Source organism: Agelaius tricolor, unplaced genomic scaffold (assembly GCF_023055355.1).
Source record: "Agelaius tricolor isolate 1412-34295 unplaced genomic scaffold, bAgeTri1.0.p SCAF_5, whole genome shotgun sequence".
Lineage (NCBI taxonomy): Eukaryota > Metazoa > Chordata > Aves > Passeriformes > Icteridae > Agelaius > Agelaius tricolor.
In genome coordinates this window covers 51,993,468-52,013,771 of record NW_027269265.1, presented here as the reverse complement: position 1 = coordinate 52,013,771, position 20,304 = coordinate 51,993,468, and the positions used below count along the sequence as shown (strand labels likewise).

General features: G+C 39.6%; 1 protein-coding gene across 5 annotated transcripts in view; it reads right to left on the bottom strand.

Annotated features, from left to right (window-relative positions):
* Window positions 1-993: 993 nt before the first annotated feature.
* ZNF143 (zinc finger protein 143) overlaps window positions 994-20,304 on the bottom strand; it is a 43,337-nt gene continuing 24,026 nt past the window's right edge. For 4 of the 5 annotated variants that reach the window (XM_071427954.1, XM_071427956.1, XM_071427955.1 and 1 more), the window contains 8 exons: window positions 20,142-20,217; window positions 18,183-18,308; window positions 15,100-15,279; window positions 13,746-13,973; window positions 12,350-12,498; window positions 10,869-11,030; window positions 9,926-10,072; window positions 994-7,991 (listed from right to left, as the gene is read on the bottom strand). In XM_071427954.1, coding sequence (XP_071284055.1) covers window positions 7,908-7,991; window positions 9,926-10,072; window positions 10,869-11,030; window positions 12,350-12,498; window positions 13,746-13,973; window positions 15,100-15,279; window positions 18,183-18,308; window positions 20,142-20,217 — 1,152 coding nt within the window. In that variant the 3' untranslated portion in view covers window positions 994-7,907. The remainder of the gene's footprint in view (window positions 7,992-9,925; window positions 10,073-10,868; window positions 11,031-12,349; window positions 12,499-13,745; window positions 13,974-15,099; window positions 15,280-18,182; window positions 18,309-20,141; window positions 20,218-20,304) is intronic. The other variant, XR_011679322.1, reaches the window with a different exon arrangement.

The window sequence follows — 20,304 nt, the reverse complement described above, 5'->3', positions numbered from 1 at the left end:
ACACGCAGGCAGTGCCGGGATTCGCTCAGTGCTCGGAGCTGAGCTGAGCGCTCGGACGCTGCAGCACAGCCCCTCTCCGGCCTCCGCCAGAGCTGCCCCTGCTCACCCCGCAGACAATGCTCTTGTGCTGCCCCTGACACACTCCTGGAGGGCAGAACCTCGCACCCACCGGGATGGCAGTGTCCTCTATTCCACTTCCAGCAATTCCAAATTTTTTGTCCTCTTCTGCCTGAAAATACCCATTTCTTTGCAGAGAGCTGTCCTGGTTTTAGGACAAGCAGTGATGAGCCACAGGAACACAAGTTTTGAGATTTGCATTTTGGAGAAAACTGAAAACAAGTTTCAGAAAACTGAAAGTAGCCAGCATAACCTATGAAAATGGGACAGAGACAGGGTTACATCAAGTAAAGTATAAACACATTTGGTGTGCAATAATTTAGAACCACACTAACATCTCATTAAAAAGACTCATTTTTTAAAATGGGGTACAGCAAGTACTAACTGAAGCGTTCAAGTTTTAGAACAGATGATGTGAGAGAAGGTTATGTAAAAATAGAATCTCCACCACCTCTTTCTCCAATCAGAGCTCAGAGGGAGATACAAAGCAATTCTTATAACTGACTCAAAACTTCCCAGCCACTATCTGTGGCTTGCTTCAGTCATACATGAAGTTTCCTTTTCTTTGAAAAAGTTTAAAGACTGTAAGCTTTCAATAAATCCCTCCCCCTGTAATGCCAAAGTCTGCAGTTTCCTTCCCAAACTCAACCTAATATAACTCATGTTTTCTGGAGTCTACACACACAGGTATTTGGTGACAGCAAGTGACAAACTGAAGTTCAGAAGCCCTGTTGTAATTGAATTAATTACTAATGAATTACAATTAATTACTAATCACTGGAACAGTTTAGTGGGACAAAATCAAGTGGTAGAGAAGAGAAGACATAGGAGAGGAAATGAAAAAAGGAATAGAGAAATAAGGAGAAAACAGTAACAGTGATTTTAAAAGAAAGTTTATTTGCAATCTGAAAGCATTTAAGAAAGGGAAGTAGTGAATAAATATGTAGCTAACAAAATGCACAGCTGCTGTGTAAGAGTTCACAGGCTCTGTGTATGTGCTGCTCTGAATTCACACCCATTGTTTTGCTGTAGTCTGTCAGGACCATGAGCAGTTGTGTTGAAGAGGTGACTTTTGCCCAGACTGAGGGGAACTTTGCTCCCCTGTGACACCTGTGATGAGCATGAGGAGCCCCACAGAGCCAATTCCCTCCCAGAGAGCACCTGAGCAATGGACATTACCAGAGGAGGAAGAAGCTCAGTGAGGAGCTCTGCAGGTTTCCACACTGTGCCAAATCATCCCAAATTCTCTGAAGCAGATTAAATTGCACCTCTGAACTGCTACAGATCTTGCAGACTCAAGCCCTGATTCTTCCAACAGATGTAACAGCACACAGAGTGATGGCTAGGCAGTGCCTGGCTGATATTCCTATAAATTTGACTAGTTTAACGGTTTTCAGAATATATATTTACAAAATTGGTTCTTTTCCTTCTTATAATACTTGTTTGTAAGGTGCACTGAAGATTTTGCTACTAGAAATATTTATCTGGAGCTGTACACACTTACAGGCAAACAGCTGCTTTTAACTAGGAGTTCTCAAGCTCAAGGAAACCATTGTTTCCAACTTTTGTGTGTAGCAGGGGAAGTCAAAATGAGGAAGAAATAGAACAATGGCCAATTTGTCTGGCTGTCAGAACTGCCAGAGAAGTGGCATTGCCATCTTGTCATGATTACTGCACTTGCAAGCTCATCTGGAATCCTCCAAAACCACTTCCATCAAATAAGAAGAGTTCTGCCAAAATCTGGCTGAAACCCATTCTACATCAACCAGCATAATTCACCTTATCAGGGGAGGTGTAAATGGCAGAAGAGGAAGAAGGTAAAGCTGCTTCTATGAAAAACAGAAACACTACAGGCAGCTGTGCCAAGGCTGTTGGTGGAGAACTGAGAGCAGAGAGAGATCTTTGCTGTTTTCCCAGCTTTTATCTTGGTTTTCAGCAGGTACCCAGGGACCAGTGTGCTTATCACCAGTGCCAGCAATGGCATTCCAGTGCTCACACAGGACTTGGCATATTCAGGGACAACAGTCCCAGTGGGAGTGTGCCAAATGGGAGATGTTGTGTCTGGGCCACTGACAGCCTAAAGGTGAGCAGTTTAAAGATTATTTTATCTGGGGTTGTGCTGCTAACAGCTGCTGTTAGCTGGCAACCTCTTTCTCTTCAATTACAAGGTCCAGAGTTAAATGTGTTTCCCATCAAAAATGGACTTTGTATATCCAAAGACATGCCAAGAGCTGGTGCTGCCAGTCCTTATTCTCTTTTTAGTCTATAGTCTGTAGGCAGAGAGAACATTGCTCAGGGATTTATTCACCCAGGAACTCTAAATAATAACAGCAAGAGAACAAAGTAGAGAATAGAACAGTCATTTTGACAGCACCAAGGTTTCCACAAAGTAAAGAACAGCTTCTGGATCCAAAATCTAGGAATTTCAGGGAAAATCCAAAGGTACTCAGAAGTTAAAATGTACAAAGTACATTAAAAAAGTACAGGTTGTGCCAAACAGTCACATACAATTCAGTAATTCTCTATGACTATGAGAGCACACACACATGACAGTTTTTAGTGACTTCCTTTTTTGCTTTTAAGTTTACCTCTTAACACTTGAAATCTGCTTAACCAGAAAATGGAAAAACAGTCTGTTCCTCAGAGTTGTATTCAGGAAAGAAATTTCCTCCAAAACATCTGAAGAGTGGAAGATTGCCATGACTGAAACCTGTACAATTAGAATGTCCCAATCCTCTGTTGAGGCCAAGTTAAAATTATCAAAATAGAAAGATTTTGTACCAGCAATTAAAAACCTCACAATGTCTAATGCACAGAAACTAAGTAGTCACTACACTACTAATTCACCTCTATCACTAACCTACCTGCTTCCTTTTTCTCCTTCAGGGAACATGCAAAACCATAAGAGAGGTACTGTGCCTTTTTCCAAATCTACTTCTCTTCTAATAATCTCTTACGTGCATCATTTAAGGTAAGACATTTTACAAACATTTTTAGGGGTGCAGATAAAAATATTTTTTAAAAATCTGTCTCTTGAATGTATGTGTTAAAAACAAAAAGCAGCTAATCCCATCTGTCCCACAAATCATTCTTGCACTTTCTGATTTTTCAGTCATTACAACCGATATTAAAATCTGAATTAGCCCTACACCAAGGAAAAAAATCCACTGGAGATGTAGCTTTGGACCATTGTTGTATCTCCAGGAGCTTTTTACATCCTTGTGGGTGGTTTTTGTTATTCCAGCAGACCTGCCAGGTGTTGGAAAGTCAGCCTCTTTCCCTTGTCTTGCCTCACTAAGATGCCTGTTCAGGAACCTCTCAGCAAATCCTACAGAACCAAGCAGCAACACGATGGAGAGTCCAAAAGTCTCTTGAAAAATAAGTAAAAAACAGTAGCCAATCAACCTAAAGGGTGATGATGGATTTAAACAAAAGAAAGGGTAAAACACCGGGAGGGTTTTGACTACCACATAAGATACTTTTTACTTACAGGAAAAGTTCCACACAGTTACTTGTGCCCTGAAAGTGTAAATGGTTTGTCATTCCTTTGAGCAAAGTGCTGCAAATAATTAAACTGAACAGTAATACCCCAAAGAAAATCCCTTATTGTTTCAGAACCTGAGATGGATTGGATTTAATTCACATTTCCAGCAGAGATAAATACACAGACTGTGTAGGACCAAGTGCTCACTTGTTGATATAGGCTTCTATGTTTATTAGGATAATTGTATAAGCTTTTATGTTTATTGGGATAATTAAAGTCTGCCTTGAATATAACCCTCGGTTAGAAAGTCTGGTATCACCCCTTCCTGATAGGGTGAGGTGTCAACAACTTAGTGCTAATGGTGATGGCCTAATGAGATTGTTACATTTTCCTCTGGCCAAGCGAACTCCACCAGCAGAACGAAAACAGAATCAAAGGAATGCCAAACTGATGGGACATTTTACAATACACATAACACAACAAGGAAAAATGCTTGCTTCTCTGCCTCAGTTCGAGTGCAGTTTACTACCTCCAACAAAGGAACTGAAAATAGCTCTTAATTTTTCTTTTGTTGTCATGGGTGTCTATGCTTTAGAAGGGTTTTATCCATAGAACACAGGATACTTTTGGGAAAATGGTGTTCAAACACATACAGTGCAAATAAAAAAGTAGGAGTACATTATTATAAACAAGGGTCTGGGGTTTGCTTTTTTGCATCTGCAAAGACAAGGCGATTTCCATTTTTTCAGGACAAAAATGATGCATGCTGAATAAATAAAATTTTTAAAGCTTCAAACAACTCTAAGTTAATAGCTGAACAGGACACAAGTTACCTGTCATTTGCAGTCTCTCAAAATCTTACTGCTTAAGAAAATCAGTTTGCATGTCACCCACACAGATATTAATGAAATTTCACCTGTGCTGTTTTAAAATTACACAGAAAATTTCTTTTCATTCAATGACAAACTCAGAGTGAACAGAACCAGTTTGTTATGGGGCACTTCTTCATCTTAGTCAGCTTAAGGTGTTGAGTCTGACAAACCTCAACAGCTGTAGAGCTGGAGTTGCCAGATTGAGCAAAACATTTTCTATCAGATCCTTCCTCCACACCATGCTTCCCTGGGGAAGGCTCCCTGAGTGCACTGGAAGAGCACAGCAGGGCACAGGGATTTCCCTGCTACAGCAGAATGCTCGCAGAAGCCAGAGCAGGCAGTGGGACAAAGTGGGGCAGTATTGCAGGGCTGAGGAGGGTCGGAAGCAGAGCCAGGCTCAGGAGGAGCGGCCGCCCAGCCCAGCCGGTGTTGGTTTATCGCACCCTGAGCCGTCCTGCCCCTGTGCTGAGCACACACCACGTGCCTGTCTCACACCGGACCTGCGGTATCGGTCAGCTGAGCTGGGCGTAATCACAGCAGCAGGATGAGGGCTGTTTACAGCAGGATTTACTCCTATGAAAACCATTAGCCCTTCAGGGTAAAAGCCGTCCTGTTGTTATGTAGAGTGTGTCTGGCACAATAGGTCACCAGCCTGCAGCACCAAAAATTATCACCTCCTTTACTATCAGGAGAGAGACTAAAATACAGTAAAGCAAAGGCCACCAGAGGGAAAATCTGGAGAAATACTTAAAAGGGAAAAGTTGACTGCGAGGTCTGGAAAGACTTTGGGCTCATTCCTTCATGGGCAGAATTGGTATAGACCTGGAATTGACATACAAGAGAAAAATCATGACTGGAAATGTGGGAGTCAGTCTGCAAGAGGCAGTGATACACTGAGCTGATTTGCTTTACATCTTTTACAAGCTACTTCCTTCTAGTGTGCTACAGCATTCCCTCTGAGACAGTTTTCAAATGAGGGGTCCACTGCCAAACACCCAGTCCTGTCATATTCTCTGCTTCCTCCTCCTGAAATCCTTTTTGCAAATTTTCCTATCTATCTAACCCAATCTTGTCCTGTCTAGACTCCACTACAGCCCCTTCCACTGCTGGCTGCATGGAAGCAGCAGGTGAGCATCACCAAGGTCTGTTATGAAGGCAGGCCTTCAGCTAAGGCACACACAATCACCTCAGCTCTTCTTTAAACACAAAGCACTCCACCTTATTTATGTCGAGGGAGCTAGCAAAACATGGAAGCACCACCTTTGACTTGGGAGTTTTGCAAGAGTAACTGATAAGGTAACAGTCACAGAAAAAATTTTTAAAATACCACAGCTTTCCTGACTGAGCTGGTAGTGAATGAACACCTTGCAGCAAACCAACTTGTATGAAAGAGAAAGAATACTCACATTTGTACAGTGGTCAGGAAATGTCCTGGGAAATGAAAAGAAATAAGAACTGAAGTTATTTCTTTGCTAAGTCAAAGTCACCGTTCCAGCCACCATTTTCAGAAACTATTAGCAAAGAAATTTAAGGAAAAAAAAACCCCTTCAACATTCACATCAAATGATACAACTTTAATTTCTAAAAGGTGATAAGTACTAAGAAACTGATCTAGTTGACAGGCAATTAATCCTCCTTGCATAGTACATTTATCTCCATGGGATATCAAGATTTACAACATTTCAGGAAAACTGGCACCTAAGTGAGCAAGCAACCTCAATCCTATACAAAAGTTACAGACAACCTATATGTTTCCAAGTTTTACTTTGTAATTTATGCAGAGAATGGCCTTTCCTTTGTCCCCTTCTATCCCACAGTACTGTATTCTCTCACTGCTTCTGTGTAGAAAACATAAAAGGCTGCAACCCACACTGATAGAGTACTTCACAATAAATTGGCTCATTCTATTCAAACTTGGCCTTTCTGAGGTCAAATACCTCAAGGTACTTAGTCATGGACTTTATTTTTTCATGTAGGATGTGTACCTCACAATACTTGGGATTCCTTAATAAAGACTTTGTCCAGAGGATGTTCAATCCTTCCCTTGAAAGGGAAGAAAGCTAAAGGTGAGGTTTCAGTGTCAGAAGTGCTCTTAACACTAATCTAAAATAAGCACTGAATCTTACAGGAAGCCAAAAATGTTTAACTTGCTTAACCAGCTTGCTAACAAGACAAGAGTAAAAACACTTCTTCATATAAAAAAAATTGAAAGTTACATTTTGCTGTATATTTTAGACATATCTACAATGGATTTTTTCCTTTACAGAATGATAGTTGGAGAGCAGCATTGTACTTACATCATCATTAATCCCTTTTTCCTAGTAACTTGTGTCCTGATTTTCAAAAGCACTGATTATCAAGCACATCCTAGGTACTGAATGGTAGCAGCAGGCACTCAGAACTGTTGAAAACAACTATTAGTACTTGTACTTTTGCTGCAAATGCACCATTTGAAAATAGTTCACTTGAAAATGGGTAACTTCACCTTTTAGTAAAAATCACTCTTGTAGTGTTTTAGAATGTTTGAAATAACTATTACCAGTATTTGCTTAATACACTATAATGGATTACGATCAAAATTAATGCCAAAAAATTAAGTTTATGATAAATAAACTTTGGAAAAATTTATACAAGGCCGTAAATAAATAATTTGAACTTCAGTCTCAGTAAAAAGTAAAACAGTAAGTCACATGACAATATCATCCTATCTAAACAATACAATCTTGCTATATTTTATTGCATAATAATTCAAGAGTAACATCTTAAGTAAAATATGTAAAGAAACAAAATCATTAGATTTACTTTCTTTAATATTCAACAACCAGTTCTTTGTACATAATCCAATTTAAAGATAATATAATTAGCACTTCCAGCATTAACAGTCTGTATTTACAATGAGTGAGATGGGGTAGATAATCTAAAGAGTATTCAAATCTGTATGAAACAAATCAAAATACGAAGATTTACAGTAGTAGGCTCAAAATCCAAGACTTTTCCATTAATGGAATGCAATTTTAAAAGGCTTTGTTGCCTTTATTACTTGTAAGGGTTCCTGAAATGGTTATTTAAACAGCTGAAATCTTCAGTAATGCCTTCATTATTTGTACATGACATTAAAAATTAATTCCAATACTTCTAATTTTTTACTTGCTTGTAGACCAGTCTGAAATCTGATGAAAGGATAACAAGGAAGTTTACTATATAATCCTAATTCCATATTCCTGAATGCAACGGTTGGAAGTAGATGATGTCAGTCCATTCCAAGGGTTATGTACACAAAACTTAGAAAATGTTCTTCACTCTTGCATAAAATGTGTACACAGTATCAGTGAGTGGGGGACTTCAAAGTTTTTACGGGCTGTTGCTGGCATGGACCTTTGTTGGTTGAAAATAAAATACCTTTCACTCTATTGTTCTGGTAGCAGTTTTACAAGTTAATCATCAATCCCTGGTGTTTCCCCCTGTTGTATTCTGGAGGCTATTCTAATGGCTTCTTCCAGAGACTGTTGTTCTCCAAGCTGAAACAAACACATTTAAACAGAAAAAAAGTCCAAAACGTTACACTTAGATAATAAATGCATCAAAAAAATTCTGAAAGCAAAGATCAGGATACCAAACAATATTCAGGCCAAATAAGTGTGATCAGTATTGTCACACCTCTCCTGGATGATAATATATAACAGCAGCTATCTAATCAGCCTGACAATTAAGATAGCTGCTGCTAGGAGATCACACCGAGTTTATATGTAACCACCAAATACATGTGCTTCAAAGAACTGCTGCATGATAAACACACTTCGTGACCCACAAAGTAGGTGATATTTTACTTGGCAGATATTACAAAGTTCAGACCAGGCACAGAAGTCACAGTGGCTGTTGCATTTCATTTTATCACTGGTAAAGCAAACAAACATCTTCATTTTTCTTAACTCTCTTAACAGAAAGTCAGCTCTTTGGAACACCACATGACATGAATTTATAGAAAAAGTGTTCATTTATTGCAGAATCCCAACTGCGTAAAAAAGCTGTTGTGATGACACTGTTTGATTCTACAGTTAATTTCCTCTCTAAACTATCTGGTACTACCAGAAGTAAGATAAGCAACCCCGAATAAATACAACTTGACACAATTTTGGGAAGGAATCCATGGAGTTTTATACTATGTTCACGGGAACACTGAAGACAACCTCAACCTCACAAAAAATGTAAAGCTGGCCATTACCTATTGGCTCAGAAAAAAACCACATATGAGAGTGTGAAAGGTAAAACCAAATTGCTGGACCTAATGGGACAATTCCAAGTATCACTTGTTATTTTTACAGTCACTGCACATCACATTCGGGATCCACTCAAATCCACTCTGTTTGCACCTCGTTAGCATTTCAACAGGACTATCAGGCTACTGGCTTTACCAGGACTTAGAAACCAAATGGATTAATTTGTTAGTATTGAAGTACAAGAGAAAAGCCAATCAAACTCTCAGGAATAATCAATAGTATTTTAATTCTAAAATCTCTCCCTTCTATTTGTGTATTTTAAGTTTAATTAATGTAAAGCAACTTAAGCTAATGCCCCATTGCTGGTAACAGAAGAGGGGCTTGTGCAGAGTGCCTGTTTTCCTTTCATTCAAAGGACCCTTTTAGCTACTTTTTTCTTTCCCTCATGCAAAAATTGCCTTCTGACATGGTTTCTCTTACAGGCAGTTTTGATTAGTGCCAACTTAGCTCAAAAGAGAGGAGTTCAGAATTCAGGGCTTCTCAACTTTCAACAGCACCTGACTTACTACTTTCCATTTAACAAAGGGTAAAATAACAATCTCTTGTTTCTGCTTGAGGATATTAATACAATTCCTTTCAATCTGAGCTCTTAAGAGCTCTTTCATACCTAAAAATTACCTTTTCCTGACAGTGTTTGAACAATGTGAGGAACTATTTACAGAGACTGTTTGTACTGTGCTGGTTTGGCACATTACAGAAGGTCACTATTTCCAGAGATTTCTGATTATTAATCTTTCTATATAACTGTTTGCACTATTTTGCTATTAGCATTTCAAGGTTCAAATAACAAATTTGCTAATTTTATAAGTTCATAGCAATTTATCCTTGAGAGGTTGGCTTTGTATGTGTCAATCCTATATGTAAAGCTGAAGGATGAACAAAAGCACTTTTTCACTGAAAACCTGTGAGTCCATGAACTACTTGGTTGACTTGAAGTTTGGACCTCTCCCAGCCTTCCCCTTTTTTCAGAGTTCTACAAGTAGGTTTGGAAAAATCAGATGCTGTTTATTCCTCTTTCTAACCCTATATATTATTTTAAATATGAGATCATATAGTTGTGGGCTATTTTTTTTCAGGGAAACCAAGCTTATTCAAATAATTTTGTTTCCTGACTAGGTAGCTTCTAGCTCTAGAAGTAAGAAACACTCCAAAAAAACCATTTCTCCCCATCTTACCTGTACTGCAATTTGTGTCCCATTGGATGTAGCCAACAATGTGACAGGTCTGGTTTCTGTAGTCACTAGGTGGTGTCCGTGCTGCTGGTGTCCCATTTCTGAGGAGGCACTGTGAAACGCTGCTAGGTCTTGGGCCACAATTGCAACCTTCAGGACAGAGACACAATCACCTGCCTGGCACATCTCTTCCTGCCCCTCACCTCCTACCACCCCTGCCTTCACATTTACAGTCAAAACTGGGATCACTCATCAGCATAATTGTATTGTGCAAAAGAAAAGTTGCCATAATTGTGTTCTCCAAATTATTACTAGCTCTTAAAATAGAAATATCCTCAGGACTGCAGCAATTTGAGAAATGCACCTACAGACCTGTGCTTATCTACACAGAGATTAATAATTATCTTCATTTTCATGTGGTGCAATTTTAGAACAGTAGAATGAATTTTAACTTAAAGATAACATCATATTTGTACTAAAAAGTTAGCTGTTTTATCTGTACGTTAAAAACCAACCCACAGATATAGACTTACACAAATGTTTCCCATCTGCCAAATAAATTACAGTCCCATAATATTAACCAATGAAATTATAGTTCATACTGGATTCTATACTTAGTTCTGTCACACATTTACTGTGTGACTTTGGGTAAAAAGCTTGGCATTTCTAGGTGTTATTTTACAGACACCTAAATGAATCATTGGACCGGTACCTCAGATATTTTTCTTGGTGCCCCCTTGTTTTTAAAGCATTTTAAAACATTAAAACCTGCAGATGTACAGCCCTGGGTAGAACACATCAGGCACTTAGGAGGGGAATGTGTGGGCCAGGTGCTGGAAACTGCTGAGCTGAATCTGCATCAATGCCCGCAGTGTGGCGGCTCAGGGTCCCTTTGCCAGCAGCTCCTGAGGGGACAGGAGCAGGTGTGCAGGGCAGTGTCCCTCACCTGCTGTCCCTCGGTGCCCTCTGCAGTGACCATGGCCACCGAGTGCGTGCCGGCCGAGGAGATGACGGCGTCGTGGGCAGGGACGGTGATGGTGGTGCCATCTTGTGTCACCATGGTGATGGTGTTGCCGATGGCCTGCATGTCTGCCTGGGAAATGTTCACCTGCAACACACGGCAGCTCCTGAGGCAGGGAAGGGGCTCAGAGCTGCTCAAGCCTCGTTCCCTCTGCCCCACTGGCTGGGATCCAACAGCTCTGACCTTTCAGACACACTTGCCTGCTCACAGAAAAGAATATGGCTCTCAGTGGTAGGAGGGGATGCAAGCCTAATGCCAGAGCCTACAACTCCACGTTATCCCAAGTAACAGCATAACAGATTATCTATGCATGTGTCTTGCACAGAGGTCAGTGGGATTTAAGGTTGTACCGCCTGACATACTTTGATCTTGATGTAAATACTAAAGAGCCCTATGAGGGCTTAGAATTGAAGCCACAAATAAACAATCCATAACTAATTAATGATATAAATTACTGATGTCTCCAGTAATGCATTAAGGCATCAGATATATAATTTGATGCCTGATTTACAAGGTAATAAATCCCAGAACTGAAGTCAAGCTGAAAGATAATTTAAATGTAAGAATTCTGTGTCAAGGCTTCTGCAAGACTTCATTTTAGAGGGCAAAAATTACCAGTTACTTAGTATTGCTGCAATTTCCAATGTCCTGGCAATGTAACAGGCCCCTTGGATATTTTATTTCAGTCTGAATTCAGAATATATCTTACATATGTTACTGGTATTTCAGTTGCCCTGCCAGCTGATATAGATTTTTTTTTCCCAAAAGCCTTCAATATACTGCCACAGTGAATCAAGAGAGTTGTGTTGAAATCCCCTTCCAAAGAAATCTAACATGAAATCCTTAAAAATATGTATCCATGAAAAACCTTAAAAAAAAAAAAAGACAGCCATAGGAGCGTTCAAGTGGAAAATAGTATCAAAGGATTCCTTATCCTTTAGTTTATGTTAGAAACTGCACACTACCAACCAAACTGCTTGTGAAGGAAGCACCTGGACTGAAAAGACTTCCCACTCCTCAACCCCCCAAAGTGTGTGCAGAGAAGACAGTGAAGATGCCCATCAGATATTAACAGCATAATCTGGGAATTATGAGAAACCTCAGAAGCAGGCTGTATATATAGCAGTTGTTTAAACAGCCCTTTTCAGAGTGACAAAGATAACAAGTAGAGACCAATCCCCTAACTTTGGAAAACTTTACAGTTTCACATGTCAGAATATGTGGTTTCACTTAGATATTCCACAGGAGCACAACCCTAAAGATATCCTGACACAGCTCCAGAGAATCTTCTTTCCACCAACATTTACCCAGAATCCTGTGTGATTTCAGAGAGCCCATGGAGAAGCTACAACCTGTGCCTCAATTCTCAGCATGGTTTTGTCAGCAGGTGACACTGAGTTACTTACATGTTGGGTTCCATCCTGGGATATTAGTGCTACTTGTTGGCCTAATCCTGACTGAGTAACTGTAGCAACCTGTGCAGAAATGACATCATCTCCCTCTACACCTGTCACATAGGTGATCTGGGAGCCTTTGAGCACATCTTCACCTTGACCTATTGGATACAAAAATGCAACAGGTTACTTTCCATACTCTAAATGCTACCAGGACAGCCAATGACAAGTCCCAGTCTTGTCTGAAGGTTTTAAACACTGCAACAGAAAAAATTAGTGTAAAGATGAGAAAAATAAAAGGAGGAAAGATACCAGAAGCAAGTCAGAAAGTCTTATTTTGGGAACAGGGGGTATAATCTTCTAGCAATCAGTTTAAAGACACATAAATACTACACACAGATTCAGTTCGTAAGCACATATTAAAATGTGATAAACATTTCTAATTTATTCATTTAATGTTAACCTCTCCATTCAAGGGACTCCATGCAAACAGAACTGGATTTTTTTTTAAAAGTTATTAATTAACACACATACAGAAGAATTAGTGACATGCCTTTGTGTGAAGATTTAAGTAAATTCATTATCTTGATAAATGTTTAACCTCAGCAAATAAATGTTATCATTCCTTTAAAAGAAGGAATTAAGCTATAGTAAGTCTGCTTGAGGCGTTCAGCGCAGTTTCCCATGAACGTGATGCAAAACAACTTTGCTAACCAAAACAGTTTGTGGGGATATTTCTGACCTTCAGCCACATCCAAAAATCACAATTTGACAAGTGGTGTTTGTCCTTTCACAGTATTTCCTTCAGTCTGATCCTTTATACACATAGGATTCAGTACTCATGATACCATGAGCAGCAAACTCTGAGGAGTACTGCAGCACAGCAGCTCCTTTTCATCTCTGCCTCTAGGACAGTTTACAGAAACTGCTCTAAACCACAGCTAAGCCAGCACATATCACTGTACTGCAAAAACAGATTTTTTTTTTCTCAAGGCAGAACCTTTACTCCCACACAAAAAGACTGTCACCAGCCATGGTGTTATATATATACACACTCTTTGAAAAATCCCTAACCAAAGTCCAGTAAGTTGTAATCAGCTTAGAGGCTCTCTGGTCCCTTAGCCACATTCATGTTTTTAGCAGGTTTCCTGAGATTTCAACTCAAATTTCTCTCTTAACCCTATGACTGCTATAAATGAGTTTATTTTCTGGCCAATTACCATGCAATTTCTGTTTACAAGTTGCCTACCACTCTAAAAAGTCTTACAGAGAAATTAAGATATCTTTATTAAGTACTTTAACTTCTTATCTACGTTTTCATTTCCTTGGCTATCAAAATCCCCCACCAAAATACCATCCAACCCTTTTTTTTTTTCCCAACTAGAGATTCAAAGGCTGCAATTCTAACCTGGAGGTGGCTCAAAGAAAGCCTCTTGTTCTTCCTCAATGGGCTCTGTGTCGTTGTGTGCTGTTCGTTTGTGCATAGCAAGGGTAGAGATCTGCTTGTAGGTCTTCCCACAGTGATTGCAGTTGTAGGGTTTGGAATGAGTATGTACAACATGATGTTTGTATAAACTGGAATACTCTGTGAAACGTTTGTCACAGCCAGGAACTGTACACACATAGGGCTTCTCCCCTGCACGGGAAAACAAAAGGGATAAAGAGAAATTTATTCAGGATGCATAGGAAAAATTGCCAGCAAATTATATCTGGGGACAAACCTTCATTGCCAACCATACTTTAATTTCAAAGGCAACAGAGAAGTTCAACCTCACAAAGTTTATCAATACAACATCTTACTGTCTTTAAGAATTACTGCCTGTAAATTTGGCCTGTTTTTCTCCCTATCATTCCATCTAAAATATCCTTCTGATGAAGGCAGAATGATACAGGCTGAAAGCTGCCATTTCAGTTTGTCATTGTACTGAGAATTTTGTTATTTTATTACTGGAAGCCCACAGTTTTCCTCAATGATCAGATATATTCCTCAATGATCTATATATTGATTGACTAATATCACTTTCGAATATTGAAAGCTCTGAGGAAATCCACAGGAAGCATGTGTATAAACAATTATGATTTCATATAAAAAAACCTTCAATTTAAAAATCAATGGAACGGGTACAATGTCCAAATTGTAATTTTTAGTTTACATTGTAAACTAAAAATATAAACTAAGCTATAAAACGTTGCTCTATGAAGCTTGTCTGTGTTTCTATAACATACATAATGCTGCCAAGCTGATATGGCTATCACTGCTTTTACATTTTAGAATCTTCAAATTTGTGCTTATTATTTCTGCTCACCAAATAAGTACTCTGCTCACTAGATAAGTATTTTCACATCCAGTCTATAAAAAAGGAAGTTTTGACCACAGTTCCAGCAGCAAGGAAAATACAGATGGGATGAAAGGGTGACTTGTAACAGTGAGCCAAAGTTAAGCTCAGACTTGTCCTTCATTGGTATTTATTTAAGAAAACAGCTCACAAGCCCCAGAATCATATTAAGGATTCAGCCCAATGCCCAGTTTAAAAAACTTTGTATCCAAACCAAAATGATTCTGCCTTGCTAGCAAGGTGGGAAATCTAAATGCTTAAATATCCTCAGCTGAGGGGAGAGGAGGCCCAAACAGAATGACCAAGCCAAGTCACAGAAACATGACTATACCCAATGACAACACACCACAACACTGTTGACAAGGAGAATGACACAGCCTCTCCCAAGCAGATTCCACTTCAAAATACAATAAATCACTCATATACCTGTGTGTATTCTCACATGATTCTTATAATTAGTTGCACTGGCAAAAGCTCTCCCACATCCTGGCTCTGTACAGTAATAAGGCCTTTCGCCCGTGTGTGTCCTGATGTGAACCTTTCTAATATTAGATGTTGTGAATGACCTGCCACATCCTTCAAAGGGACACTTAAAAGGCCTTTCACCTGAAAAAGAAGACAAGAAAAGGTGCACAAGCAAAGGTTACAAAAGAAATGAAAATCCCAAATTACACTTAGACATGAATGTAGGAACCTAAAGCTACCTAATTTTGTCTGTGAGATCCCTCAGTCAGAAACTGCACCAACATGCCACTAGAGTGTTCTAGTTTAGCCAAAATGAACAAAATTCAGGAAAACGATACAGTCTGTAAGCTAAATTATGAAGCATTGAGATTAATACTTCAACATATGTAGAACAGACTCAATTGCTTGGATTAGCTTGCACACTGCCCATAATCTAGCAACTGTTTAACAGCCTCCCCAATTCATACATATATTATCCAAACCAAGTGTATCATACCACTGATATTTGACAATTGTTAATTCTTCAAATGAAAAAAAAGTACCTTCATGATTTAACATATAACCAGGATAAACACGGATTAATAAAACTTGCTATAGAAAGCATTAACCTTAAAAAAGAACAAACTTTCTAAAGAGAAACAGCCATGAAACTCAAGTTTTAAACCCCCAGACCAAAGCAAATCACTTTTTTGTTCTTTTAAAGTCTTTTTGTGTAATATAAGTTTAAGCACAGTAACTTACATCACTGCACCACAGCATTTCACTGTGAATAGCAGACAAGGCCAACCAATAATACTGCAATAACCCTGACCTTTCAGATCTATCAAAGCACACAGAGAAGGAGAGCAAGGGGGGTTAAACTTGGAGATGTTAGAGACACTGACAGGATGTCCTGGGGTAATTTCCCACTTCTAGAACCAAGTACATTCCACACACTGAGCTGCTTACCAAAGAGCAGAATCTGAGAGCAAGAGCTGAACACCACTACTGATACAACTGCAGGTAATTAGAAATAAAAGAACAAGTCCTGATAGACACTAATACCACAAAACTCCACAGCAGTTCACTCCTTGGCAGAGGAAACTGCTATTCACTCCTTCGGGCAGCTGTTTTGGGAAGGTTTTCCAGCTTCCTGCCAAGGCAGTGTGTATTCCCCGAACACCTCAGTGTTGTGTTACCATGGCTCCCCTAATCCTCGCTGCAGCCAGGACCCCAAACAGTCCCAAAGCAGCAGGGCTGCAGAGCCAGCCCCACCCAGCAACAGACGCTGCGCTAAAAATCAGGACAGATCGCTCGGAAACAATGCCCGCAGGAATGTCACCAGACCGGTCCCTGCAGGGGCCTTTTCAAATTCTAATGTACTTCCTAGCCAAGCGACCTGTTTCCAGGTGACAGCGAATTCCAGCTCTAGCAATGCAAAGCCTTGAGGCTGTACCCCTCGGCAGCACGAGGCACCATCCACAGCAGCTCTCCTGATGCCAGAGCTGCGTGGCTGGGGAGGTCATGGAGGAAGCCAAGGCAAGCATTTGATGGCACTGAAAGCAAGACTTGACTCTACTCAAAGACGGGGAGAAGTCGCTTCTGGTTAAAACAGGCAGAAAGTGAAGCAAGTGCTGACCCTGACGTGCCTCCTAAAGAAGGGAAAGGTTTCTGAGCCGTGGCAGGGAGCGGGAGAGCCCAGAGCTGCCCCCTGCCCTGCTGCAGCTTGCACAAGGCATGAGCACACGCTGCTCCATCCACCTGCACAAAGCTGGTGCTGCACCTTTCCTCTCCTTCTTTAGCTTCCTGGAAACTCATAAATCTAAAATGAGACACCTCTGGCCCCTCACCTGCTGGGAGATTATGATTCTATTACTCATATTGTTCAGGTGGGTAGGTTACATAGGGCTGGCTCAAATCTTTTGTCTCAACTGCAAAACAGATTAAATTACCACACACCTTCTGTGGTGGTTTAAAAGGAAAGAAAACAGTCCACAGATAGGAAACCTTTCAGTTCATAGTCTGTACTTGATGCAGTGCATATCAACAGTCCTCTTCTAGAGCTGAGATGATATGTGCTCACACTGATGTTGAAAGATCAAGATAGCACTAATCCCAACAGAATATTTTTGTGTATGGAAGTCCAAAAAACCAGAAATATCTTAATGTAATCCTGAGTTTTTTACAATTTTTATTGCCTACATGTACATCCCACCCTGCAAAATTTTAAGTATTTTTAATTTTAAAAAAATCCACACCCCTACTTATTTTATTTTTTTCTTCTTGACTTACAAAGATTCAGGCAGTTGAGTGGAAAAGCTTGTCAGTGTTCTAGCAGGGACATAAATATATTTAATGGAATAGGTTAGCCAGTGATAGATTGTCCTTGCTACATTTAGGGGTTGTTTTTCTTGAAGATCACAGGCACAAAGGAGACATTGTGCAATCTTGTTGACACGTGTGTGCAGCCACAGAGTTTTGCAGAGTGTAGTGTGCTGTCTAGAATTTGTGGTTTGGCTTTCAATTTAATGTTTTTAGACAAAACGTAAGATTTTATTTTATTGTGCCTTTGCAACTTTTAGTAGCTGTTGGTTTTCTATGACATTTTGGTTTTTCTGCTGGAAGAAGAGATGGGAAATGAGGATAACAAGCTCAGAATATCAGCTTTCATGGAGTTGGCATGCAAGTTACATTAAAGCACCAAAACTGAGGAACACTGAAGCCATTTCTAAGAGGCAAGACAGATTACTGAGGGAAAGTTCCTTGCTCTGTTACAGCTGCAGATGAAACTGTAAAGGCAATGAGTGGCCCAGTGACAATGTAAGTGAGGCACTGCTAGAAGTTAGTGCATTTGCCATAGCAGTGTGAATGCTTTAGCACTTTTTCCAAGAAAAGCATGCTGGATTTAATGCTTACCATGCTGAAATGCTGCTGAGCTCACTGGGCTTCAGGAAGAGAATATACATACACAGGCTGATTTTGTCAGTATAAAGTCAGAGAATGAGGAAAGAGAAAGAACTAAAAATCCACCGAGGTGAATGAACAAAGACGTGTGCTGACAGTACCTGTGTGTGTCCGAATGTGCTTCTGCAGGTCTCCAGAAGTCTTGAAGGACTTGGTGCAGTTCTCCTCGGTGCAGCGATAGGGCTTCTCCCCGGTGTGCGTGCGCACGTGGCTCTTCAGCCCGTACCCTGGGGACACAAAGGGTGTCACAGGGCACCAGGGCACTCAGCAACCAACACACAACCACAGCACTCAGCAACCAGCACCAGCAAAAGCTGGGATTGCTATTCCACTCAGCAATGTTGATGAGTAAAATTTACTCTTTCATTCTTTGCAAGCTCTTCATTCTACCCGACAGAGCAGCAGAACTCTAGATAACAGTTTAGAAATTCTTAGATTCTTTATTTTTTATTATTTTGTTTATTTCCATGATTCTTCTCCTTCCCTTCAGAAGGATAAACTGTAATTGTGTGGACAAATATTTATTCTGCCTTCTGAAGAAGCCATATGCTGTGCATTCCATCGAGCTTTTACCTCTTCCCACTACTGTCATCAAAATGACATCTAATTATTTGCTCACAGGAAAAGCAATAACCACAAAAGAAGTCAGCGTAAAATCACATATACAGGTGCTAACCAAAAGCAGTCATAGACACTCATTCTCTTTAAGATTACTTTTAGGAACTCATCATCATCAAAAGCTCTACCAGTCTGAAGTGAACTTTGGATCAGACCCTCTATAAATTATTTTGCAATGAGCATTTGAGCAAAATTTTCCTTTCAGCACTTCACTGAAAAGATAATGACCAAAGAAGCCTGAAACAGCCATTTTAGAAAATGAACCTGAATGTCACTTGTATCCACAAGTGATGTATAAATTTGTACAAAATAAAGTCTGTAAGAAAATGACATCTACTTTCATTTCAGTGAGTTCTCCCCAAAACAGCTGAAATTCCTGTTCTTGATATTTTTAAAAGCATGAAGCATGTCAACCAAGCTGAGCATTAATTTACATTTATATCTAAAATAAACTCAATTTCATGACCCAGCCCAGGAGAGTTCTTAACATTTAAACCAAAGTCTACTCAGTACTTAAAGTGAACTTTGTCCAAGGCAAGGATGTACAATAGTACAATGCCTCTGATCAAAAACAGTGTTTATAAACAAACAGCTGTTTATAGCCATACACCAGTGTGTTGCAAAGGAAGAGAGTATTTAATGACATAGTTTTGAAATCCCTTTACAAACTCTATGCAATTAAACTTAGGTGCAGCCCTTTAAAATTGTGGTTGTTTCCCTTTTGACTCTTTGCATCAGTATTTATTTTGCTTGTTTCTATTCAAAGCAATTGTAACAAATGTATTAGAACAGATTATGTTATTTCAAAAATACCTTATTAAAAAAGAGCCTGACTTTTCTAAGCATGATACTAATTTACATTCCAAGTAAAAGAATAAAATTTGAAACAAGTTTTGCTCTCCCACTTCGTTCCATGTTTCATTCCTCATAATTGCATTTTGCACAATCAAATTCCATCTCAGGGAGAGCATCATTTATGAGCAGAGTAATCTGTACAAATGGAGAGTTCCGTTCATGACAGATGTCACTCTGATACAAATTCAATAAAGAACACTTAAACCAGCATCTTCTCTTAAAATTCCTTTCAAATTTAGACCAGAAGATCAGGAATCTGCCCCTAGCCTACAGGTTCAGCTTTCTATTATCAGCTCATTTAACTTTTGATATTAGTTTAATGATAAGAAAAGCCTATTTTTAACATTATTTGACTGTAGATGAGAGGAGAAGAGTGAGGGAAGTGTTGAGTGCTTGACCTCCTTCCCCCTTCAGTAAGAGTTAAATCCTCTGTCCTTTCTATTGCTACACTAGATAAAAATGTAACTTTCTTTTTCCAGTTGTCCCAACCAACTCAGCAGTTAACAAAGGCAATATTAAAAACTTACTTTATTCACAGACAAACACAAACACTAACAGGCAGGAGGAGCTAGGCTGCACAAGATTACCTGTTGCAAAGGCTTTGCCACATCCGGGATGCTCACACTGGTATGGTCTGTCTCCCGTGTGAGACCTTTCATGCACCTGTTGACATCCAATACAGTGACTTAATGAAATGCTGTATCTGGTTACTTCAGCACAGAAACAGGTCATTCTCAGAGCCAACATATT